This window comes from Polypterus senegalus, chromosome 17 (assembly GCF_016835505.1).
Source record: "Polypterus senegalus isolate Bchr_013 chromosome 17, ASM1683550v1, whole genome shotgun sequence".
Classification (NCBI taxonomy): Eukaryota; Metazoa; Chordata; class Cladistia; order Polypteriformes; family Polypteridae; genus Polypterus; species Polypterus senegalus.
In genome coordinates this window covers 41,703,041-41,730,686 of record NC_053170.1, presented here as the reverse complement: position 1 = coordinate 41,730,686, position 27,646 = coordinate 41,703,041, and the positions used below count along the sequence as shown (strand labels likewise).

The 27,646-nt window shown below is 37.0% G+C and overlaps 1 protein-coding gene across 2 annotated transcripts; it reads left to right on the top strand.

Annotated features, from left to right (window-relative positions):
* Positions 1-133: 133 nt before the first annotated feature.
* Positions 134-22,126, top strand: LOC120517773 (CAP-Gly domain-containing linker protein 4-like). Of its 2 annotated transcripts, XR_005631102.1 has the most exons (4): positions 134-292; positions 4,447-4,686; positions 19,695-20,028; positions 21,889-22,126. XR_005631102.1 is itself a non-coding variant. In XM_039740253.1 (3 exons), exons 1-3 carry the CDS (start codon positions 159-161, stop codon positions 19,750-19,752), a joined length of 432 nt encoding a protein of 143 aa, XP_039596187.1. In that variant the 5' UTR covers positions 134-158; the 3' UTR covers positions 19,753-20,076. The 2 variants fall into 2 exon arrangements, 1 of the variants encoding a protein (XP_039596187.1); XM_039740253.1 differs by lacking the exon at positions 21,889-22,126 and having other exon boundaries at positions 19,695-20,076.
* Positions 22,127-27,646: the final 5,520 nt, after the last annotated feature.

Below are 27,646 nucleotides of genomic sequence, written 5' to 3'. Positions count from 1 at the left end.
AGCATTTTATCATTTATTTTTGAAGCAAAATCAATAAAGGCAAAATGGCATTTGGATGTTTAGTTCTACTTTTCATTTTCGGAAAAGGTTACAAGCACTTCTGAAAACAATTTATTTCAGGCAAGAAGAATTTTTCTGAAACAGACTTGCAGCAGGAAATGGTGTCTGAGAAAAATGAGCACTGCAGTAGCCTGATCTGTTCCACTGCTTCACAATGTGATCTCCTGGAGGGTCACGTCACTCCTAGAAGTTCAGGCTCCAGAACTTGTTCTTCACTGTCATCACCAGCCCGGTTTGTTTTATTAATATTTAGCTAAGAGACAACATAAACAGAGCTTAAGACCAATGTAAATCTTATAGAAAATGAACAATCTATTAATTCTCACAAGGTTCACAACTGTATTTTACTAGTAAACTCTTTTGCCACTAGATGGTGCAATGCGGCTGTTGAGAACTACTGTAGGTTTCCCGAGGTTGCTTCACAGGTACTTTTGTTTGTAATTTAGTACTAGGGTGTTGTACCGCGTTAGCCATTACGTATGTAGAAAGACGTCAAGCAAAATGACACCTTTTATTGGCTAACTAAAAAGATTCCAACATGCAAGCTTTCAACTAAGGCTCCTTCCTCAGGCAAGGTGTAATCAAATTTGGAATCTTTTTAGTTAGCCAATGAAAGGTGTCATTTTGCTTTGTACTTTAGAAAAGCATTTCCTTCTAGGTGACTTTGGTTCAACTACTCTTGTTTGTAAATTGTTGATGTACAAGTGTAACTTATCAGATGAGGTCCTGCCTAGAAACTGTTGCATCTGATATAAGCTACTTCTCTCACACAATGGAAAGTGTGACAAAGCAGATACAAAAAAAATGTTGCTTATACTGTGTTTTACAGGAGTTCCTCTTATAAGAAAATGGCTCATTAAAATAATTTGCTTTGTAATAAGCTAAAAGACTGCATTACTTATAGTACTTTTTCATTATTGGCTCAAATCCTTTGGCGCTGTAGTTAATAGACACAGTTCCTGCTGTGTACAGTAATAATTACAGCAAAGGAATACTATGTTATATTATGTATTATGATGGGCCTAGCAAGCAACATTCTCACTGGAGCCAAGAAGAGATGGTGTCATAATAATCTCTATATTAAGTAAACATAGGCACCAACGTTAGCTCAATAGAACTAATAAAAAAGACAGATAAACTTAAACAGTAAATTTGGCTGATATTAAACAGCAATATTAGAAAATAACAAAATATAATTAATAAAATAATTTCTTGATATGAAAATGTCTATTTTTACAATCAGCATATGTCAGTTACAGACATTATATACTAATAAACTAAGTCCAGGATTGTGAAGTGAGACACTGAAGACAAGAGGTATTCATTTTGTCCCAAGTTATTATTAACTTTCACAATTTATTCTTTTGCTCAAGAATCTTAGTTTGTTGAGTGCTCATCATGCACATCCAGATACTGTAAATGTGGATCAATTGTACTTGTCCTTAGCCAAGATTTCACATTTCTCATTGTGCTAAATGACTTTTCCACTTGCACAATCTTGCTGTATGGTGTGTTTAACAGAAAACATAAAACATGCACTCCTTGGCAGCATTTATTTGAATGGTGGAAACTGGTTTCTTATCAGAGATAATCCAGTAAGCAGAAGTATTTTACTCATAATTGGTATTTTCAGGTTTCTAATTTCAGCTACGTAATAGTGAAACAGGACAAACTTTAAATATCAATTAAAATAGAAAATGTAATTCTGGCCAAGCAGAAGGTAGGCACACTCCAATGTCAGAATTTGGCGCTGTATCTGATCGTGTTCAGAGTGTTCCCCGCGTGGGGAGAAAAGCATGTGGCTGTGATATCTGTAGTAATCAGCAGCTACACTCACTAAAACACAGGCAGCTCTGATCTCTCTCTCTCGAAATTATAGAAAAAAAACCCAATCTAAATCCGTTAAGTAGTTCTCTTGTGAAAAGCGGACAGGCATACATACTGTACATCTTATATATAAATGTCTTCGCATGGAAGTGTGTGTGTCTTTCTGACCCGGAAGTGAGAGATGGAGTCGAGGTAAGGGCTCCGCCTCCAAGGAAACAGAAAAGTCGCTTAGCTGCTAATAACACAAGCGAGGCCAGCAAGTCAGCAAAACAAAACCTCAGAGGAAAGACATCGGCAACACGGTATCCCTTTTACTTATCTTCCTGCAGCTAATACACAAGAAAGGCGAGCATGTCGGCAAAACGAATCCTCCTAGAAGAGAGATGTCCAGAGTAGTTCTTTTCAATTACCTGACGTCTCTGCATTTCAATTTTTTTCTGACGATTTCAATACACAGCACAGACTTACACAGCTAGTATATATATATATATATATATATATATATATATATATATATATACACAGTATATATATATATATATATATGCAGTATATATATATATATCTGCAGTGGGTTGGCACCCTGCCCAGGATTGGTTCCTGCCTTGTGCCCTATGTTGGCTGGGATTGGCTCCAGCAGACCCCGTGACCCTGTGTTTGGATTCAGCGGGTTGGAAAATGGATGGATATATATATATTATATATATATATATATATATATATATATATATATATATATATATATATAGATAGATAGATAGATAGATAGATAGATAGATAGATAGATACAGTGTGGTCCAGATCTAATTATGCAGATCCAGATCGTCTGGATGACTTTAATTTATGTGGGGACGATTCCAGTATGGTGTGAAGATGATTCATCATGTCAGTTCGTACACTTCTCGATGGTCCGGGATTTTTCGGGTGATTTCCTATGTAATAAACTTAATAAGTTATAGAATAAAGAAAATTGCATAATTAGATCTGGACCACCCTATAGATGAAGAACACAGATGTCACAGAGAGAATGTGCAGCATTGTTTATAATGGCACTACATTTTGCTTTAATTTTGGTTACTAGCTCCATGAGGGTACAGAGTGCATCGTCCCATAACTGAACCTACCCATATTAATTAGTTTGTTGATTCGGCAAGCCTGTCTTGAAGTTAAGTTACTGGCTCAGCACACCACAGTGTAGAAAATCACACAGGCCATAACAGAGTTGTAGAAAATATGAAGGATGTCAGTACCCACATTACAGGAATGCAGTCTCCTAAGTAAAAAGAGCCAACTTGTCATTGATGTGGACCTCCAAGTACTTGTAGGAGTGTACCAGTTCTACATCCACCACCGGAATAGTGACTAGACATAGACGCAGTTTGTTGTGGTGAAAGTCAATGACCAGTTCCTTGGTTTTGCTAATGTTAAGCTGTAGATAATTTTTTCTGCACCAAGAAACAAAGTTTTCCACCTGACTCCTATATTCTGTCTCATCCTCCTTATCCATACACCCCATATGTGCAGAATCATCTTGGAATTTCTGAAAGTGACATACCCTGGTATTATATTAAAAGTATGGGGTGTACAGAGTAAAGAGAAAAGGAGACAGGATTGTTCCTTGTGGTGCGCCAGCGTTGCTCACACCCGTATCAGAAACACAGTCCATGAACCTCACAAACTGGGTTCTGCACGACAGATAGTTCATTATCCAAGACATCATAGACTTATCAACCTGCATATCTAAGTGTTTATCCCTTAACATGGATGGCTGGATGGTGTTGAAGGCACTGTAAAAATTAAAAAAACATAATCTTCTCGGTGCTGCCAGATCTGTCCAGTTGAGAATAGGCCTTGTGGAGCAGATAGATAATTGCAGTGAATTTCAGATAGAGATTACAAAGAGCAAAAGACTGGTGTACGATTAAGTACTAAAAGTCAACAAAGCAACTAGTGTATGAATGCACATAGCTTGAAATTTTGCAAAACAGCAGGAAAGTACAATATAATTCATCTCATGCTAATTCCAATCCAAATTCATTAATGAAAATTCTTTTTTTCAATAATGAAAAAAATATTTATTGGCTTTCAGGGTGGTACATGGCCCCCCTTGCCCACGCCACTGTGGACACTCTTGCTCATAAGCCAATTACAGTCACTCTAAGGATAGGATGCTTTCCTACTGCTGTGTGGAAATATCTGTACCTTTTGATTTTTTTGTGAAGGTATAGAAATATTCATGTTAAATTATCAAGGCCTGCATACTGTATGTTTAGAAGACAAGATACTGAGAACTTAAACCTGGCATTACTTGTTTTGACTGCTTAATGAAATGAAAGATAATGGCTTAGATAATGGTGGATTTTGTTTTCTTTATTATTAATAAAATAAAGTTAGTTCAGTTCTGTAATTTATTTTTTAAAGCAGACATCGTAGCTTAAAAAGACTTCTTAAAAGTCTTTTTGTGGTCCTTATTAATACAGTATATATATATATATATATATATATATATATATATATATATATATATATTTTTTTTTTTTTTTATTTTTTTTTTTGCAGTTTAGAGTCACCAAGGGAAAAGAACAAAGTATACAGGGTGTTTGTCCCACATTCTCACCTTGACGTACATGTTGGCCATCGGGTACGGGTTCTGTTGCCATCAGGAAGAATCAGCACTGGCACCATTCAGTTCCTTGGATTCTTGTCGAGCTTGCAAGATTTTCGCATTGGGGTAGAATTAGAGAGCCCTGAATATGGTCAGCATGATGGGGTATTTGAAGGTCAACGCTATTTCCACTGGTAAGCATATTAAACATTAATATCTTTATTTGGCAACTAGCTGTGCTACCTGTCTAAGAAAGGTTGAAATTTACGTAATCAATTTAATTAATCAATTTTTTTTTATTTGATAAATGGGTTTACCATTTGGTCTGGTATAATAATATGCAACTGATGCCCTTCCCTCATCGCAGCCTTTTCCTCTTCAGATAGAGCTACCCATTTTCACCGTTTCCTCTCCACGTCACTGGTTAAACTGACCAATCTTGCAGTCAATGTAATTTGCTGGGTGAATGTGGTGGTGGTCACTACTGCATTAGCCTGATTTAGTGATTCTAGCCTACTCATGTTGAGGCTTTGATTTCTTAATGTGTGTGCCAGTTTATCGTTATTTTCATTCATCCATTGCCCTCCACATAAAGTTATCAGACATTAGCATTACAGCTATAAACCTCATGGCCTAATTGGGTGCAAGAAACTCACTACCTTGCATCTGTTGCTGGTGTATAATGTCATATAACATAATAGGCTGATAAGAACAGTTTTCTTATTTTTAGACCCTTATTTGGTATTTTTATTATCTCATATTTTGCCTATTTTTACACTGTTCTTCCTAGACCTAGCAACTGGACAGACACATACAGAAACATTTTCTTTTAGTAAGGCAGATAATCTGAGTTACTCTATATTGAGAGCGTTCAATGTTAACGTTTGCAATACCCTATCTATTAAAATGTATTTTGTAGCACATGTAGTAATAAAATGCATTGCCTTTTTCATTCCAACAGATGTCACATCACTAACATTAGCACTTCTTTTACACATCTTATACCAAATGGAATACTGTATAACAGGCATCTGCGGTGGGCTGGCACCCTGCCTGGGGTTTATTTCCTGCCTTGCACCCTGTGTTGGCTGGGATTGGCTCCAGCAGACCCCCGTGACCCTGTAGTTAGGATATAGCGGGTTGGATACTGGATGGATGGATATAACAGGCATAGCAACCCAACAGAAACACAAATATGCAGACCCATACACTGACACTTGGAAAAAATAACAGAAATACATGAAAAAGCAGATTGACTTTAAATTAGCTAAATGGCGCTTACAAATTCAACTGCAAAGGTGAGTCATATTACTTTGATTGACAATTAGCATGTCCTCCCAATTAGCATTTTGATATGTGTTTTCAAAGTAATGTAAGGTATCCAGTTTGCAGGTCGGTCACAAAAACTACAAAGGTATTTGATGTGTTAAGAGTAACAATCTCTAAAATAATAACCTCACAAACTGCATTCTCAAGGAGAAACAGCTGTCACAAGTGGAAGCTCACAGTCAAAGACAGTTGCACACTTTACAGAAAAGTTGCTAAATGCCAGAGATGTACAGACTAAAAATTACTTCTGTGACCCAGTCTCCCATGTACATTGGGAGTTTTAACAAGTTGGAATTTATGGCAGGGTTGTCACTTAGAAACTGCTTGTACTGTATCTAAGGCTAATGCACTTGGACCCATAACCTGATGTAAGGAGTACAAAATCATTCTGGACCCCAAAGGAATGGAAAAAGTGATCTGTTCTAATGAGTCATCTTCAAACCAACTTCCTACAACTGGTTGAGTTTATCGTTGCAGAAAACCCAAGGGTGTCTCAACTCACATATCTACTGTGGAAGGATTCAACAAACACAGGAAAAGGTGGGGGGGGGGCAGCCACCCATATACCTGAAATAGGCTGAAAGCAATTGAAAGTTTGGTTCAATGAAACAGGTCTCAACAGACTTGGACTTCAGTCCAACAAAAGAACAAAGAAACAGGCAAACATGGCGGTTTTAAAGTTGGCCAGGGGATGTGATGTCATCGGGGCCGGAACCGGAAGTGATGTCAATGTGCCCAGGAAACCAAAAGTGATGTCAGTGGGGCCGGAAACCGTAAGTGGTGTGCAAATGACAGAGAGGAAGGACCAGTGTACTTTGCCAACCCCTGGTCTGGCATGGCATTATCCTTTTTTCAGCCCTTCAGTTGCCTCCCATGCACAAGTGTGTGACACTACAATGTAACTGTTAAATATTGTTTAGACACAAATACACTGACACATTTCCAGTTTCTTTCTGCTTGAATATTTTGTGTTTAAATATATTCTAAAGTTTTCTGCAAATTTTTAACACACCGGTAAAACAGTTCCTATTAAATCCAGACTGGAAGAAGAATTTCATCCAGTAAAGTGGTTGATATGGCATACTGCTTACTACTAGGATCAGTATTATACACTCAAGGGGATGTCCCATCCAACAATAGCTGCTCCTAGCTCTGTGATGTCACATTGGCTTCTCAAAGCTTCTTAGGATGCTGGAAAAAAAAATTGTTTAAAACATCCACATGGAAAATTTTTTGGAAAATATTCACTGAATATTTGCAGGAAAAAACACTTTGGCAGATTTCCATGATCAACATTAATTATAACATTGAAAAAGTGAGACTCTGGCCTTATTGACTTAAAAATTCTTAATTTTCTCTGAGCACTTTTGCCATCTATGTAAATACTTTTGCACATTGTTTTTCCCTGGTGTTTGGCACTATAGCTGTTCATATTTTTCTTTTTAGCATTTAAGTGTTCAAACACTCATTTAGGACCCGGATTTTAGGCAGATGCCTACAGTGACTATGTTCAGGGGTAACACAAGCTCTCATCAGCTTATCGAAGTCTGCCTTTAGGTTCCTTTTTCAGGCAAATATTTAGACCTGTTACAGAAGAGCAGCATGTGGTGCAACACCCTATTTTTTGTCTTCCTGTTGCTGTCACAACTTAGGCAACTCAGTAAATGTGCTAGCTGATTGTGACCAAGAGGATACCAAAAAGCAGAGTCAAGTGATGGAGTAAGTAACGGTACTCATTTCTACCTCATTTACAAATCTCTCCGAATAGTTTGTTGGCTTTTTTTCTTGATCAGCCAATGTACACCTGGGACAGCCATTTACAAAGTAAAACATGGAGATTTATTATGGGCCATGCATTTTATTGGAGTGTGAAGAAGCATCTCCTCAAACAATTTCCAGAGTTACAAAACAAAGACATGGAGAAAATTTTAAAGAAAGCAAATGTCAGCCCAAGTATCTTTATCTTAGTTTTTTGTAAATTTATGGGTCACCAGAAAATTGTATTGCTCTCACTTTAGTAAACTGCAAGTGGATGTAAAAAGGAAAGTCATTTTTATTTAGGCGATAGCTGAGAGGCTTTGGCTTACTAATTTGGAAGAAAAAAAGTTACAATAGGATGTCGTGCATGAGCTGCAGTTATGTTTTCTGTTAATTATTTTGGATTTTCCTTTGTTAGTAAACCTAATCCAGCAATTAAGTGAAAATCTGAATCAAACACACCTTGTGTGAGTGAACTGTCATGTTCACACTGGCCAGCCACACCTTTAATGCTTGTCATCTGCTCAGTTCAGTGCTATAAAGTCATCTCCTAAGCTGCAAGGAAATAGCTCTGAGGAAGCTGCACTGTACAAACTATGTGAGACATAATTCTAAAGGATTTGGCTTAGCAACCAGAACAGCTACAGAACAAGAGTTGTGATAAAGCAAGATTAAGATTTGATAGATAACTCTATTGTTATTAATATCCAAGAACATGGTCAATAACTAGCAGAAGCTCCAAACTGTGGTAAGTAACCACAGATTTCAACAAAGATTCTAAAGATGTACATTTATTTAAAAAAATAAGATTAAAACAAGTAAAAAAAAATACAATACTCTAATAAGTCTTAACCAAGAATATATACAAGTGCACTTCATTATTTTCATTACCCACATTTTATGTCATATGACAGATTCTTGGATCTCCTGGAGACAAATACAGTTCTATCTATCTATCTATCTATCTATCTATCTATCTATTAGATATGTAGTGTAACAAGATGGTCTGCACATGAAAAGAGGGAAGTGCGTCCACACCATTATTTAAAAGAAATACAAATTATAACAGTGGCTAAAAAAATGTTTTTTTAATGCTTACATAATTTCTCATTATATTTTGGAACCAAAAAACAGCCAACATTACTTCAATAAAAAATTATTTTATTTGAACATCTGTTCCAAACTGACCATTACATTCAAGGTATTTTAATGAATGGTTTTAATTACTTCTTTATTCTGTCAGGGTTCATTAGTTTCTTCTTTGTGAAGAAGTACAATGTCTGTCTATAACATTACATTTCCCTAAAACTCTTTTTCCTTAAATCCATTATATATATGGGAGTATCAGCCATTTACATTAACCTGGATTTTAAAAACTCTTATAAACTTATATATAAATGAAACTGCATTTTACATAGCCACCTGATATATGGGGTACTTGGACATGGCATATGGCTTGCAAACACACCAGTAGTATTTCATTCCATTGTTACCAAAATGCACTGTTTGTAGTTTTTGAGATCATCTATATCGATGACTGTGTGTTAGTAAAAGATTCCATTTAAGTTCAATTGGCTAAAAATTGTACTAAACTGTCTGCTGTAAAATAAGTGTAAAAAGTTTTTGCACATTATTAACACTGAACATTTTATTTCCATTTTTGCTCTGCTGATTCCCATAATTAATAAAAAGCAGATTTTAAGCACATTATTTTAACTAATATATCAAGAAAGAGATATCCCACCAACAAATATTTAGTTAATTCCAGTTAATTCCAATGTTGATGAAAGGAGCCAATGGAGACAGATGCAACTTATGTGTAATAAGAGACTGGCTACAATTAGCCAAATAATAGCCGAGTATAGGAGTGGTACCAAAAGGCATATCAGAGTGCATATGTCTTTGTATCCTGTGATAGATAAAATGTAACAGCCAATTACCATATCAAGATCTACTAATTTTAGAAAAAGTATTAGTACTTTTACAGTAAAGTAACATAAAATAATGAGTTACCTACTGTATGTTCTAGTTCCTTCTGATATACATGATAGATGGACCAAAACATATTGAAAGCCACTTGTGCTCATGGATCCAATGACACCCGAGTTTCAGAAAGACAGGCAATGTAATGGTGTTGGGTGTATGCTAGTGGCATATATTGGATCCTTTGATATTAGCAAAACAATGTTTGAATGCCACATAATGCTGTTTTATCTAAGAATAATCTCTATAGTTGAATAATGCTCTATACTACAATGTCCTTTGCATTGACAAATTCAATTTCTTTATTTGATTCAGTGTAGGTGAAGTACAATGGTGAATCACATTATTTTGATAACTAATCAGCAGATGAAGAAACATTATATGTGCACCTGTCATTTCTGTCCTCAAAACTCATTGCTCCCTTTTTAGCTTTGAATATCAAAATGCCTGTATACCTGAAATAGGATGTTGTAAATGAAGGTTGTGGTCTAATATTGTACAGACATCAGTTCAATTCAAGAACAAACAGACAGGCAAACATGGCAGCTTTAAAGTCAGGAAGGGGAAGTGACATCATCGGGACAGGAACTGGAAGTGATGTCTTCGGTCCCAGAACCAAAAGTGACATCATCAAATCCAGGCAAAATTTCCTGTGATCAGTCTGCTGATGAAAAAGAGAAAGGATCAGTGCACCCTGCCATCCCATGGTCTGGCATGGAATTACCTTCATTTGAGCCATTTAGCTGCCTCCGATGCACATGTGTGAGACAATGTGAAGACTTGTACCTCATTTAGCCACTATTTATATGCTTCCAGTTAACCAGGAGGCCACTTTTCCAAACTTGAAAGGACACTGATGGCATATATTTGCTTTTATTAGCTATATTCCCGTTTTTTTGTGGTTATCAATGATTCAATGCAATATAATTTTTTTCTCATTGTAATAAGTCCAAAAGTTTGGATTCCAGGATGGATACTCTATTTAATGATGTGCAGAACTCTGCTAACAAGTGACAAAAAATACATCAATTTAATTACCATTTGGTCCAACTCAAGTGAAGGCTCTTTTCAGCCAGTACAAAGAACTGTTTTGGTTTAGGTTCTATCCTCTTTTGAATCTGGTACTGTAATCACTGTGACCTGTTAAGTTTAACTTTATCCTAAACTTGTATCTTTTTTATAAAATCATATTGTAATATTTGTGGCTCTTACTTCCCCTTCATTCTGGGTCATAATGTCCTCTGGAAGGCCCCCTATCATGATGGTTATGATGCTTCTATTGCAGTGTTTTTGAACCCTTTTTTTGTGGTGGAACACATGACACAATTATTTTATTTTTTAACACCCCTAGTTCATTTTCCGTTAGACTGACTTCCCAGTTACATCATCACCCAGTGTCCCCAGAGTTCTATATTTAATTATGTCTTTAGAGACACTTCATATACAGTACATTGACTAAGGTAACCATGAAGTAATCAAAACTGATTATTTACAGTTGTGACTTCAGATTTTTTGAGCCTGACATAATTCATAAATCATTTTGGTATGAGGTAGAATACTGGAGAGACACACTCTCATTACTATTTTCATTGTTTGTAGCTTTTCTCTCTTGTAAGTTTTTATAGTTGTAATACAAAAAATGCTAACTCACACAGATAAGATTTTAAAAAATGGAGTAGAATTGCCGGGGCATTTATCTCAAGATGAGGTATGTTCATTCTTCATTTCTTCATCCATAATTTCTCAAGAAGCATGTATTTCAAATAATTTTTATTTCTCTGTGACACCAAGGAGCTCAGAATGGCTTGATATTGAGGGGCTCTTCAAGACATATTTTAAATGCATATTCTTTGGTATGCAAATTTGGAAAAAAAAATTTTCTGCACTTCCAGGTGCTCAGAAATCAATGCCACAATCTCTTTATTCTCTGTTGCAGCAACATGTGTCAACATTTTCAGGGTGACTTGCTTTGCCACGGCGTCCACAAGCTCAATTTATCTCTCAAAGCCTTGAATTTATCAGTGGAAGATAAGATATTTTCAGCTTTTCCTTGCATGTTATAATTAAATTTGTTTAAATGTTCAAGGATATCAACTAAGTATGATTATTTTGAAGTCCAAATATCATCTGCAAGTGTCATGTAGACTTCTTTGTAGGTAGAATGCCCAGTGGGGGGCTGGGTGGTCTTGTGGCCTTGGAACCCATGCAGACTCCTCTGGAGTTTTTTTTTTGTTTGTTTTTTCTATCCTCCTGGCCATCAGACCATACTTTATTCTTTTCTACTTAGCATTGTCTAATATTATTTTTATATTTTTATTTTTCTAAACTATTCTTTCTTTATCTTGTAAAGCACTTTGAGCTACATAATTTGCATGAAAACATGCTATATAAATACATTTTGTTGTTCTTCTTCTTCTTGCATCTGAATGGTTAAAAAATGCCTACAATACCTCACCCTTCAGTTCAAACACTTGTGACAACACAGTCTTTTTTAGATACCCATCTAAAATCCTGAGGAAGAAGAAGATTAACATGATTAGCACTCAAGCTCTTGACAAAAACATGCAAATTAAGAAATCTGACTTCAATATACTGAATCATTTAACACCTGTGTCTAGTACATCTTTTAACGTATTGCTAAGTGTTTTGCCAAGCAGCACTTCACAATGGAGAAAGCAATATGCTTTGATGATATAAAGATTTTCTTTCTTCACTAAACATACAAATCTATTTAGCTAACTCAACCACTGATGGAGCCCCATCTGTATAAATTCTCAAAACTTATGGAAAAGCAATGTAATGGCACCAACACAATACCTTTAACATCCTGATTGGCAAGCCAGGCTTCCATACTGGAACTAAAACATCTTTATTCCACAGTCGATTGAGTGAATTGTACTGAGTTTTAGTGAAATTAAACAGCATTTTTTTCCAAAGTAAAGTTTAAACTAACACCTGCACCACAGCTGCCCCCCAACCTCTATTCCCCAGCATACTGTAGCAACCCAGACAGGTTGAAGGCCTTTGGAGTGACTGTTGGGTCCAATTGAGAGAGGGCGGAGTACAGCGTGGAGGACTGACAGCGGGGGTATGATTGACGCGGAAGGGGGAGGCGGTACATGGGACGGGAGGAGGGTTGAGAGGTTAGTTGGAGAAGGGGCGAGAAGGTTGTGTTGTGGGGATACGACGTTGGCATTTGTCTTTTTCTGTTTTTTTGCTTTTCTTTAATGGCGTCTCTCAGGGCCTCAAATATGAGAGCAATATAGAAGATTGTAAATAGTTCAAAGTCAAAGACGTTAATTGTTTTTGCTGTTACAACCCTCTGTTTTTTTTTTCTTCTTTATTGTTCAAGTAAACTGTTTTGTGAGCTTTATGTTGTCCATCTGTTTTTTTTCTTCTTTTTCGAACCTGATGCGGAGTTCGCTACAATACTATAATCATATACATAATTCTAATTTGTACATACATAATAATAATTTCTAATTTTAACTCAAATTGGTTTTGCTTTGCCTTCTTGGAGCATACCCCAAAACACAGTCTTGTGTACTTGTAGCATCAGCATCAAACATTAGCAAAACCAAGGAAATGGTCATTGATTTTTTTCCGCCCTGAAGAGCCTCTATGTCCTGTCACTATCCAGGGAGTGGATTTCGAGGTGGTCTGCTTCTACAAGTATTTGGGGGCCCAAATCAATGACAGGTTGGACTGGTCTTGGAACACAGAGGAACTTTAGAGCAGGCTCTTTTTCCATAGGAGACTGCGGGCCTTTAATGTGGAAAGTGACATCCTTCATATCTTCTATAACTCTGTGATGGCCAGTGCAATTTTCTACATTGTGGTGTGCTGGGCTGGTAATATCACTTCAAGAGAGGCCTACCGAATCAACAAGCTAGTTAAACGGGCAGCCTCAGATATAGGATTCACTCTGAACCCTCTGGCAGTCATAGTAAAGGTGGACATTAAAACAAAACTGATGGAAATTATGAACAGTGTAGTACATTCTCTTCATGACACCCTGACACTGACGACTTTCAGCCAACAAATTATTCAGCAGATGTATGTCAAAAAAAGCCACTGGGGCTCCTTTATACCAACAGCAATACATCTGCCTTATTGCAGCTGGGACTGCCAAGTCAGAAATTTTAATTTTTTAAAAATTTCTTCCCTTTCAGTCACTCACTTTTATTTATTTAAAGAGCTTCTGTAAAAAGCCAAATTTCCCCCTGGGAAGAAATACATTTTTTTTCTAAATTTAAAACATTGGCTTAATTAATTAACAAGTGCTTCTGCGGCACCCCTGGACTTTTATTGTGGCACCCCAAGGTGTTGTGGTGCTCTGGATGAAAACCTCCGTTTTACTACTGCAACCTATTTTATATGAATTGTAAATAAACTAACGTTTCTTCTTTCATGACCTGCTGTTACCCCACACTTGACAAAAACATATTCTTGTTGTAATTTATGCAATTATAACATTGAATCATTTAGCATATGTAGTAAAATTTTTAACACCAGGATATATTTTCTAATCCTCCCTAAACCACATAATAGTTAGGTTTATAAAAGAAAGCAAGTTTAGTATGATTAGTCAGCTGTAAAAAACAAAAAGCATTTGTCTAGAAGGCCTGTTAGGAAATGTTTACTGGATTTTGAAATCAACATAATTTAAGAAACCAAAAATATAACAGTCTGAAATTTTCTGAACAAAAATATGTACACATCTACACTTGTACCTTAAGAAAAGCAAACAAAAATTTCCAGCCTTGTTTTTACAAGCTAAAGAACCAAATCACTTCATCAAAGAATGAAAGAGCAGCCAACAAATGTGAGGTACAGAGTCTAGTAAATATTTAACAGCCTGAAAATAAGGTTACTTGTGTCATAGCAATGTACAGTGGCATATGTTTTGTAGAGTACTACTAGAGCAGCAAACAGAGACATCAGCCTTAAATAGATGACCTCTAGTCATTTTGTCACTGTGGTGCCCTCTATTTAATGCAGTCCTATTTATTTTTATATTCCATTTCTTGTACATGTTTAGAGCTTGTAAATTAAAATGAAGTGAATTTATCTGAAGAGGTGCATGTTATATTTAATTGTTCCAAGATCAGTGAGAATGCCACCCAATTGACTGGCACCCCATTTCCTTAAATTCAAAATCTTTAATTTTTGTAATTTTCTCTTTCCTTTTGTTTTTAGGGTAGCACAGTAGTGCAGAGGTTAGCTCTGCTGTTTTATGAATCCTTGCTTCAAATCCTATTACTGGTCATTGCACTTATGGAGTTTGCAAGTTCTCCCTGTTTCACCATGGGTTCTTCTCCAGGTATTCTAGTGATCCATCCACATCCCCAAAAATGCATGTAGATCAATTTACTTGAAAGTTCAAAACTGTGTGAGAGGGCCCTACAACAGACATAATGCCTTGTCCAGGTCTGTTTCTGGCTCTATACCTAGGGTTGCTGGGATAAGGTCTGGGCCCCGTGTGACCTTGAGTTGGATTAAGTACATTTGAGAAGATTATGTCCTGTGCACAGCTTTCTTACAGGTTGTGTCTCTCACTTTTAAGTATTTTTCCAGATAACTGCATGTTAGTATTTCTGCAGACATCATCTATCTATCTGTCTATCTATCTATCTATCTATCTATCTATCACACCAGTTAAATCCAATTCAAGGTTGGACCAAAGTTGGTTTGGCAGGAAGAAGCTCTATACTGGGTAAGTGTCCATCACTGAATGCACTCATACAAATACACCAATACTTCAACCACAGCAATTTTGACTCACCAATTAACCCAACATAGATATCTTTAGGATCTGGATTGAAAATCAAACTACCTGGAGAAAGGTCTACACAGACATGGGGAGAAAATTAAAACTCCATAAAGACAGAATGCAAGATTTGCATATATATAATGGGAGGTCTGAAAATTGAAAGTACATCTTATCAGATGGATTTAGGTGTCATAATGGACTCTACACTATCAACTAACAGACAGTGTTCAGAAGCCATTAAGAAGGCTAACTGAATGTTAGGTCATATAGCACGGTGTGTAGAGTCCAAGGAGTTAATGGACAAGCTTTATTAAGCACTGGTGAGGCCTCATATTTTCAGTTTTGGTCTTCAGGCTACAAAAATGACATAGCAGAGCTAGAAAAGGTCCAGAGAAGAGTGACTAGGCTGATTCTAGGGCATCAGGGGATGAATTATGCGGAAAGATTAAAAGAGCTGAGTCTTTTCAGTTTAACTAAAAGAAAATTAAGAGGTAATATAATTCAAGTGTTTAAAATTACGAAGGGAATTAGTGTAGTGGATTGAGACTGCTATGTTAAAATTAGTTCATCAAGGACACAGGAATACAGTTGGGAACTTGTTAAGGTTAAATTTCGCACAAACATTAGGAAGTTTTTCTTTACACAGAGAACCATAAACGCATAGAATAAGTTACCAAGTAGCGTGGTAGACAGTAAGACTTTAGGGACTTTCAAAACTAGACTTGATGTTTTTTTTAGAGGCAATAAGTGAATAGGACTGGAAAGTTTTGTTGGGCTGAATGGCCTGTTCTCTTCTAGATTGTTCTAATGTTCTAATGATAGTTGGAAATGATTTAAAACCAGGACGCTTTATTCATAAGGCAGAATCCTTAATCACTGCATCACTTTGCCATCCTGTATGCAGTATGTGTCCTACAAATTCTCTTAGCCAGTAACTATACTGTACTGCTTAAAGCTCTATGGTGGTATCTGATATGTTAAAGCCTTAATTAAGAGGTAATTCCTCAGAAATTAACCTTAATATGTTTTATTTTATGGTTAAGTAGCATCTTTAGGTTTATCAAAACCACTCATAAGATCCTCTTATAACACTGGTCTGTACCAAAATCCTCCAATGGAGAAAATTGGTGTACTTTATAGATTTAGGTGTGTTAAATCCATTTCTGAAAGTGAAATTTCCCTACCACAATCTTTTTCTGTGAGATATCAGATTCAGTGAAAAATTCTATTTTGAAAAAGTTATTTTTTTTAATAAATTAATTTGTTTTATGGCATACATGCTGTATTTTTCATACTCATAATATTATCGAAAGAACATTTTGAGCTGAAAAATGGAAGATTTCTTTGTTCTTAAAGTTAGCTGAGGTGGAAACAACCCAATCTGTAATTTTTTCTGTCTTCTTATTCCTTCAAAATAGCAAGGAATATATATTTAAAAAGTTGAAAAGATCCTTTTTATTGCCCAGAAGTGAGAAGGTTGTTGTTTAAATGTTCCTTACAGAAAAATATACAAGGTCGCGTTGATCCATCCATTGTCCTGACCAGCTAACATACAAGCAAATGGAAAAAGAATACGCACTCCTAAAAAATAAAGTGAGTGCCACAATGTTCTTGGGGATACAAAGGGCAGGCAAAAGACTACAAGAAACATTATATGCAGATGACATGGTACTGTATATATCGGACCCAGAAAATTCTGTGCCTGCAGTCTTAGCAGCACTCACAGAATTTCAAAAGCTCTCTGGTCTCAGAATTAATCTGAATAAAAGTGTACTCTTTCCGGTGAATTCTCAAGCATATAATATTAGATTAGACACCCTTCCTTTTATCATTGCAGAACAGTTTAAATACCTCGGGGTAAACATCACAAGTAAACATAAAGCTCTATATCAACAAAATTTCGTCGTCGGCATGGAAAAAATTAAACAAGACTTGCATAGATGGTCAACTCTTCATCTCACACTAGCTGGAAGAATTAACACTGTTAAGATGAATATTCTTCCTGAGCTCCTTTTTTTATTTCAAAACATCCCAATATACATTAATAAATCGTTCTTTAAGCAATTAGATTCAACAATAACCTAATTTATTTGGAATTCTAAACATCCACGCATCAAAAGAGCGACCCTACAAAGACAAAAGGCAGAAGGTGGCATGGCTCTACCTAACTACCAGTTTTATTACTAGGCAGCAAATATACAGGCGATAAGAACCTGGACACAAATAGAAGAACATACACAGGCTTGGACCGCAATAGAAGTAAAATCCTGCAGTACTTCTTTGTATTCCCTGCTCTGTGCACCAATAAACACACGCTATCGGCAATACATTAATAACCCAATTGTGCTCCACTCACTTAGAATCTGGAACCAATGTAGAAAGCGTTTTAAGACGGAGAAGCTTCTTTCTGTGGCACCCCTGCAAGAGAACCACCTCTTTCAACCTTCACAAACATATGCAGTTTTTAATATCTGCAAAAATTTGGAATTAACTTGCTTAGAGATCTTTATATAGACAACGTCTTTGCATCCTATGAACAATTACATTCCAAATTTAACATTCCAGCTACAAATTTCTTTCACTATCTTCAAATCAGGAACTTTGTTAAACAGAACCTTCCAGATTTTCCTCATCTTGCACCCTCATCCACGCTGGAAAAAATATTGCTCAATTTTGAGGAATTAGACTCCATCTCTACAATATATAAAATCATTTTACAATCCCTTCCTTTCAAAGATCCAAGAGGACACTGGGAAAATGACCTCTCAATTAATATATCAGAAAAGGAGTGGAAAGTAGCAATGCAGAGAATTCACTCGAGCTCCATATGCGCAAAGCATACAATTATACAACTTAAAATTATATATCGAGCACATCTGTCTCAACTAAAACTCTCCAAAATGTTTCCAGGGCATGATCCAACCTGCGAACGATGCAACCAAGCCCCAGCCTCACTGGGTCACATGTTCTGGGCCTGCTCCAAATTAACATTATTCTGGACAAACATTTTTAATTACCTTTCAGACAGCCTTGGACTCACAATCCCTCCTAACCCATTAACAGCTGTGTTTGGGGTTCTTCCAGAGGGTCTTAAAGTGGAGAAAGACAAACAAATTGTGATTGCATTCACTACACTCTTGGCACGCAGACTTATTCTGATAAACTGGAAGAACCCAAACTCTCCTCTTTTAAGTCAGTGGAAAACTGATGTGTTATATTATTTAAAATTGGAAAAAATCAAATACTCAGTTAGAGGATCCGTACAGACTTTTTTCAAAACATGGCAGGATCTAATCAGTAATATTTTAAAATAAGTTTATAAAGCACAGAGAATTTGTTGATTTAGGTATGTTTACAAGCCTTAAATTTTACACCGTTTGGCTTGCTCTCTCTCTCAGGGGTGGGGATCGATCTGTTCTTAACATAATTCTTTTTTTTTTTTGTAAAAACTTAATTGCTATGTATGGATTGTAATAAAATTAATAAATAATAAAAAAAAAAAAGACTACAAGAAACAAATTAAGAAACTTTTCCTTTCTACCTAGCACTTGGGGGCAACAGGTCTCTAAAACTCCACTTCCTACACTGTCGTTTGATTTCTTTCTTTGAGAACAAAATAACAATGTGTGATGAACATGGGGAGAGGATCCATCAGGACATCACTAAAATGGAGAAAGTGTAAAGCAGAGATCTGTTGGTCATTCCTCTATGAAACTCCTTCAGAGGATTATAAGAGAAAAAAAACTAATCAAAAAGTGACTGTTTAAAAATAATACTTACATTTGAATCAATTATATATGTCATTTACAATTGTTTCAAGTTTAAATAAGTATTTTTTCTGTAAAATAGTGTTTTTTTTAATTTTAAACCTTTATTTCAGAAAAGTGTATTCTGTTGCCAGATTTGAATTCAGTATGCTGAACTCTATAAAGAACACCTAAAATTTTTGATAGGAGCACATTTTTTTTTTTTTTTTTTTTTGCAGACCAATATAATTATAATCGACCCAGAAACAAACATGTCTGTTGTCTATGAATTTGGCACATTAGTACTGTTTCCACAGCACAAAATCATCAATTTTACAGTGCTGTGATATATCTTTGCATATAAATTAGAGTATATGGAAACTTGTTTTGCTTTCATGTGTCTACTGTAGGAGAAGTTTACATGGGTGTTCTCAAGAGTTCAAGGCTTTCACCTACAGCCGAAAGATGACGCTGCTGACTATACTGCACCTGAGAGTGTGATTGTGTGTTCCTGCTGCATCAGTGATTGAAGATTAAAGTCTAATAATTGATCGGTAAACCAGGGTCTAAAGTCCGCTGACTAATCCTGCTATTCTTTTATATTTTCTTACAGCAAACCAGGTCATGGAGTTTTTGTCAGCTTCAACAAACTGTTAATGGCCTGGGAGTAACTTCTCCGTGTTTCCAGTATGTGTGTCCCATCGAGCAGCTCACAGTGCCTTAAGTGGAGTATCGGACATGCCAAGGAAGAAATGTGTGAGAAGAAATATCAACTTTCTGCGTCTAACACTTGAAAGAATTTAAACAAGGAAATTTGAAGCATATGATACATTCATTTAAATATATTTGGTTATCTTTATATTTACTGTGATGAAGTAGAACTAAAATGAAAGAGAAGCACAACAATCAAATAAGGATAAAATCTGCAGAGTTCCTTTGAACTTCAGGTAAATTTGCATAAAAGGAAACATTTTTGACGCATGAAATTCTGCACATTTCCTTGGTACAGCACACAAAATTCCTCGTAAACATTATTGGGATAGATATCTATATTCAAAATTTCAAGCTTTAAGTTGAATGAAAGAACCATTTAATTAATACATGTTTAACCTTTCATTTATAGAGTACTTTTGATTTGAAGCTTAACTTTAAAGTGTTTTTCACACAACTTAAAAAAAATACTAATGAAATGTTATTCTGGGTGGCATGGTGGCGCAGTGAGTAGCACTGCTGCCTTGCAGTTAGGAGACCCGGGTTCGCTTCCCTGCATGGAGTTGGCATGTTCTCCCTGTTTCTGCGTGGGTTTCCTCCCGCAGTCCAAAGACATGCAGGTTAGGCGCATTGGCGATCATAAATTGTGCTTGGTGTATGCCCTGAGGTGGGCTGGCATCCTGCCCGGGGTTTGTTTCCTGCCTTGCGCCCTGTGTTAGCTGAAACTGGCTCCAGCAGATCCCCATGACCCTGTAGTTGTTGATCAAAAATGCTAAAATATAGTATTGCTTTTAATATTAAATTACAGCAAACAAAGCCAAAAAGATGACTAAAATGTTTTATTTTTATATTTATACTGCTTTTAAATAGTTTTAAATATTCAAAACATCTCAACACCAGGACTAATGCATGTATATGCAATATTATTATTAAGCAAATGTAGTTTTGTATATTGCTTTTGTAAGGCAATTTGACTATAAAGCACAAGGTTTCAAGCAAAGTCCTTCCCTCTGCCTCCTCATTTCACCTAATACAAACTGCTAACCTGTTTGTGCTCCAGTTTTAAAAATATGGAAACAATTCAAATGTGACGGTAAAATGCATTGAATTAACAACAGGTTGGCAACATGTGAAAAAAGAAGAAAGCCTGTTTATGATGAACGTGAATGGATGATGTTCTGTTTATTACCTGCACCTTAAAATGTGTAGAACCAGTGGTGGCTGAATGGGTCTGGACACCTTTTAAATTACGCATTTAAACAAACAGCAGCTTTGCCATTCTCAGTAATTTTAGCTATTAACTTTAATACAATTGGTAAAAAGACACAATTTTTTATTGATTTTCCCCTCTGTTCCACAGTTTAAAACTACAAATCAAACAATTCAGACGTGATTAAAGTGCACACTGCAGACTTTAATTAAAGGGAATTTGCATACATTTCAGTCTCACCATTTTTTAGCTTTGAATCTCTCATCTGTCCACAAGACCGTTTTCCCAGGATTTTGCAGGCTCTTTAATGTACCTTTTCGCAAACTACGAGGGACATTCAAAAAATATCCGCACTTTTTTTTAACTCTATTTATTGAGAATTCCAAAAACAAGTTACACCACTTTTCTAAATAGTCACCTTTGTTTGCGATGCAATTTTCCCAGAGCCGTGCCAACTTTTTAATGCCCAATTACTGCTCCTCTTGCCTTCACAATTTCCAACAAAAATATAAAAGTGTGGGAACTTTTTGACCATTCCACATATACAGTAATCTGGCCATCTTGTTTTTGTGGCTAACTAGTAGTTTGCATCTTGCAGTGAGTTCTCTGTATTTTTGTTCATGAAGTCATCTGTGGATAGTTGTCTCTGACACACATTTGCCTCCTGAAAACAGTTTCTGATCTGTCGGTCAGGCATTTGGGGCTTTTTCTGTACCATAATGACGATTCTTCTGTCATCAGCAGTAGAGGTCTTCCCAGGCATACCAGGCTCTGTGTGATTACTGAGCTTACAAGTCCGTTCATTCTGTTAATGATATTCCAGACAGTAGATTTTGAATCCCAAGTTATTACCGATGTCTCTAATTGTTTTATTCTTGTTTTTCAGCCTCTTTAAGGCTTCTCTGACTCTCGTTGGCACAGCTTTTGTCCTCATGTTGAACAATGGCATCTACAGACGTTGAAGGGTAGAAACAAGCCAAGGTATCTTATGCCTGCACTACTGAAGCAGTGAAACACACCTGATTAACCACAAATACCTGTGGTGTCAACTGCCCCAAAACATTATGGTGCTCTGAAATGGGGGGACCGTGATGTATAAAAAGTGTTGTCAATTCTAAATGCTGTGACTGAAATGTATACAAATACCCTTAAATGAAAATCTGCAATGTGCACTTTAATCATGTCCGGATTTTTTGATTTATAATTTTAAATTGTTGAGCAGAGGGGTAAATCAAGAAAAATGTGACTTTGTCCCAAACATTATGGACGGCACTGTATTTATTACAATGCAGGTGTTTCTGGCAACATACAGCACAATCTATCTATCTATCTATCTATCTATCTACAGTGCCTATAAAAAAAGTATTCACCCCCTTGGAAGTGTTCACATTTCATTTTTATACAACATTAACTCACAGTGGATTTAATTTTGCATTTCTTGGCACTGAAAACCAGGAAAAGACTCTTTAATGTTAAAAATAGAACTCTGCAACGCTGTCTGCATTAACTACAAAAATAAGACACTAATTATATATCACTTAACTGTTCACCCCCTTCAAGTCAATACTTTATAGATTCACCTTTGTCAGCCATGGCAGCCTTGACTCTCTGTGCACAGGCCTTCCTCTTGCGATCAGCTTTGCATGTCTGGACACTGTAATTGCCCCCCATCCCTTCTTCTATGTAAAACTGTTCAGGCTCTGTCTGTTTGTTACATGGGGATTGTGAGTGAATAATCGAGGCCAGTCACAAATGCTCAATTAGACTGAGGTCCAGACTCCGGATCCTGTCTCATTGGGACATTAACATTTGTTGTTTTTAAGCCATTCCTGTGTAGCTTTGGCTTTATGCTTAGGGTCATTGTTTGGCTGGAAAAGAAATATTCTCCCAACATTGCCTGTAGACTGCATCAGTTTGTTTTTCTCCAAGATTTCTTTGCATTTTGCTGGATTTATTTTCACTTCCACACACACCGGTTTTTCAGGGCCTTCTGCAGAGAAAATCTTAGCAGCATTATGATTAAACCGCCATACTGCACAGTGGGGAAGTGTAGTGTAACATTCAAATGTGGCTTTTACTCTGATGGCCAAAACGATTAATTTTGGTCTCAACAGAGTCAACAGGTTGACATGACAGGAGAGTCCCCCATGTGCCTTCTCTGTGTGTGTTTTTTAAACAGTGACTTTCTCTTTGCCACTATTCCATAAAACTGTGACTAATGAAGTAGCTGGACCACAGTTATCTGCACAGTCTCTCCAGTCTAAGCCACTATAGCTTGTAACCCCTTTAGAGTTATCACAGGTCTCTTGATGGCCTTCCTCACTAGTCTTCTTCTTTCACAATCAATTTTTGTTGATGGCCTGCTCTAGTCAGATTTACAGTTGTGCCATACTCTTTCCATTTCTTAATGACTGATTTAACTGGACTCCAAGTGTTATTCAACAACTTAGATATCTTCTTGACTTCATCCCAGACTTGTGCTTTTCAACCACCTTTTCACAAACTTGCTTGGAGTGTTCCTTTGTCTTCATTGTGTAAATTAGGCTATGATGCTGACTTATCACAGTTGGCCCTTCCTCATACAATGGCATTTATACTACAATCAACTGAAACTTTAGAAAGGTGGTCTCCGTTTGAACTAATTCTGTGACATCTAAAACCAATAATGATTTAGCTGTGTCATATTTAGTGGAATGAATACTTGTGAGATCAATTACTGTATATCTACGATTAGTTTAGACCACATTGCGGGGATCTCTTTACATTTTGACATTAACGAGCCTTTTTCTGTCAATCACAATCAAAAACCCAAATTAAATCCATTGTGATTCAGTGTTGTACTTTAATAAAATGTTAAAACTTCAAAGGGTTGAATACCCTTTATTGACGCTGCATTTATCTAACTGCACACAATATTACTATTATGTTTAGATTTGTGTGGTTTGTTTTAACATAGTGTTCAGTATTATGTATGTTTTTAAGTATTTTTTACTTAAATTTGAATAATTTTATTCTTCAATAAAAGTGATAATGTCTTTACATTTTTGGTGTTTTAATCTACAGTTATTATCTTGAACTTGTCAAAATTCTTTTAAAGAAAAACTGTTATGTAGCAGTTTCAACTTAACATACAGTACACAAAGTTGTTAGTCATTTTTAAGACACTAGAAATAGGTGTCTTTACCTTACTTTATATGCGATTAATTCAGAAAGAATTCACCCCTTGACTTTCTCTACGCTTTATTTGTGTTGTAGAATTAAACATCAAAAATAACATTTTGTCATTTTAGGTTTGCAACTTTAGTAAAAACCAAATGTTAAAATCTCTCATTTCTATACGTATTTAGACCCTTTGTTATGGCTCTCCAAATTGTAATCAGGTGCATCCTATTTTGCTGTATTTGCCCTTCTAATGTGTCTAGAACTTCACAGAAGTCCACTGAACTTGGCAAACTGAACAGATTACATACAATTTAGAAAGGCGCACACCTGTATATATAAGGTACCACAATTCACACGTTAGGACAAAAAAAGAAGTCATGAAGTAATCAAATCAAATGTAATCAAATACTGGTGAGACACAGATCAGGGCAAGGGGCTAAAACCATTTTTAAAGCTTTAAGCGTTTCATGGAGCATAGTTGCCTCAATAGATGTGAAATCGAAGAGGTTCAGAAACACCAAAACTCGTTCTAGAGCTGGAAGCTCAGCTAAAATGAGTAACCAGATAAGGAGGGCATCGGTTAAGGGGTGACCAAGAACTGAACTGTCACTCTTACATAGCTTCAGAAGTCCATCAATATAGGCATTTCTGTTAGAGTGTACCAAATTGCATTAAAAAGACTCTGAGAGCATGAAGAGAATTTTTTTTCTGGTCTGATGAGATAGAAATTGAACTCTTTAGGCTGAACTCCAAACACTATGAAGAAGACCAGGCACTGCTCATGACCTACTTAATACCATTCCTATGGTGAAGCATGGTATTGGCAGCTTCTTTCTATGGCAATACATCTCATCCACAGGGGCTGGTCAAAACTGAGGGGATAATGAATGCAACCAAATACAGAGGAGTCCTTAAAGAAGATCTGTCACCAGAGTGCACTTGACCTCAGACCGGAGTGATTGTTCACCTTTCAGTAGGACAATAACCTGAAGCATACAGCCAATACAATGCTGAACATGCTTCAGGACATGTCTCTGACTGTCTTTCATTGGATCAACCACAGCCAAGACTTAAAATGCCATAGAACATCAGCAGAGACACGTGAAGGTGGCAGTTTACAGACACTTCCCATCCAGTCTAACTGAGCTTGAGAGGATCTGCTAGGAAGAATGGGATAAACTGCCCAAATTCAGTTGGGCTGAGTTTGTGGAGACCTACCTAAGAAGATTCAGAGCTGTAAATGCTGCCAAAGGGGCTTTTATAAAGTACTAAATTATGGGTCTGAATACTTATACTTATATAAATGAGAGATTTCAGTATTTGATTTTTAATAAATTTGAAAACCTTTTTGATTAGCAAAAATGGAAAATGTGTCCATTTAAAATTAAGTCTACAACAATAAAGTGTACAGAAAGTGAAGTGGTCTGATTACTTTCTGAATTTATTATACTTTATCTCACTGTATTGGAAAAAATGGGTTCAGGAAATGAGGAAATAATTATTTATTTCCTTTTTGTTAAAACTGCCCTGTTGTACCCACATTAGCCTTGCTTTAGTTTAAGGGGGGATTGAATTTGAAGGTAAATTGATTTTTCTTTCCTTTTCTTTATTCTTTCTTTTTCCCATTTTTTTTTTGTGTCATTCCACTGAATGATACATTTCTCCCTACCATTCCAGACTGCCAATCTGTCAAGGCAGCATCAGGAAAAAATCTTGCAGATCATATCAGATCTGATATGTTCTCTACTTTGTTAGTGTTGTTCTCACATTGCACAGTTGTGCACAAAAGGAGTTCTATATTTGTAAGGAGAACTCAAAATTACAGCAAGAATTAAAAAAAAATGTAATATGTGAATCATTTAACTTAGTGAGCAGCTCATAATTTAGCCATGAGATGGTGTACTGCTCACAGTATGCCTGTGTTACATTACATTACACTGACATGGACCTGTGCCTCTGTACAAAACAGTTAACATGCAATAAAGCAACAGGTGGGTGAGGATGTTTGGTGGTGTGCCTAATGCTTCATTGGTACCTTAACAAAGAGGAGTGGCAAGGAAAAGAAGATCAGTAGGAATCAATCAATCCACTGCCTTTCTCCTGGCCGCCTCTAGTCCTCCCTCCGGCTCCATCCTCTTCCACCCGACCTGCCTCTGACTGGAGGGAGGCGGCCCCTTAAATGGGAACCCGGATGGGCTCCAGCTGCTTCTCGGCATTTCTCCATAGCCACTCCCCATTAAGGCGAAAGTGCCGGCTGCGCACCCGGAAGCCGTCCAGGTGTCCCCTGTCGTCTTCCCCCCAGCACTTCCCCAGGTCTCCTAGGATATTCAGGCACTGGGGCGCCGCCTGGCGGTGGCCACGGGTCCCTACAGGGCTGGGCTTCCAAGCCCTTCACCCGAGGCCCCCAACATAACCAGGGTGGACGCCCCCTCGCAGTCTGGAGGAGGCACAAGCCCTCCTCCAGTCCTCCTGGGTGTCCCGGCCGGGACCACAATATCTATATTGTATATCTGAAGTCTCTCCTCAGTAAAAGATACAAGCAAGCCCCCTTTGAGATTGTAAAAAGGCACCAAACAGATACTCATACTGTGAAAAACAAGATTTCCTGATCTGATGAAACCAAGATTATTTTCAGGTTTGGAGGAAGCCAGGCACTGCTCATCACTTGTGCAACTGTGCAATACTATTCCAACAATGAAGCATGGTGGGGCAGTATCTTGCCGTGGGGTTGTTTTTTCTTGGCAGGGACTTGGGGTTTGAGGAAATGCTGAATGGAGAAAAGTACAAAGATACCCTTAATGAAATCCTGCTCCAAAACACTCAGAACATCAGTCTTGGCCAAAGGTTAACTTTCCAAAAGAACAATGACCCTAAGAACAAAGCAAAGATAATGCAGTAGTGGCTTAGGGACAACTCTGGAAATGTCCTTGAGTAGCCCAACCAGAACCTGGACCTGAAACCAATCAAACATCTCAGGAGAGACCTGTAAACAGCTCTTCACTGATGGTTTCCATCCGACCTGACAGAGCTTGAGAGGATCTGCAGAGAACAATTGCAGAAAATTGCCAAATCCAGGGGTGGAAAGCTTTGCCATGTAGAACCCAAGAAGACTCCAGGCCGTAATCACTGCCAAAAGGGCTTCAATGAAGTACTGAGTTAAGTGTCTGAATACTTGTGCCAATGTGATATTTCAGTTTTTTGTGGGTTTCATCCACGTAGAAGTGAAACAGGACAGTGAGGAGGGCCCTACCCAGCTCCCTACTCCTGATGTCACGATTCCCTCTTCCCTCAGCCAGCAGCCTCTGTCTCGGATTAGCACAAATATATCGCTTCTGCAAGTGAACTGTGATACTTAGTGTGATGAGAGTAGTCGCAAAATCAACCAGAATTAGAAAAAAACCTGAATCTGTTAAGTAGTTCTCTCGTTCGCTAGCTAAGTGGAGGTAAGGTGTGTGCGTGAGTGAGAAGGGCTCTGTCCCCCT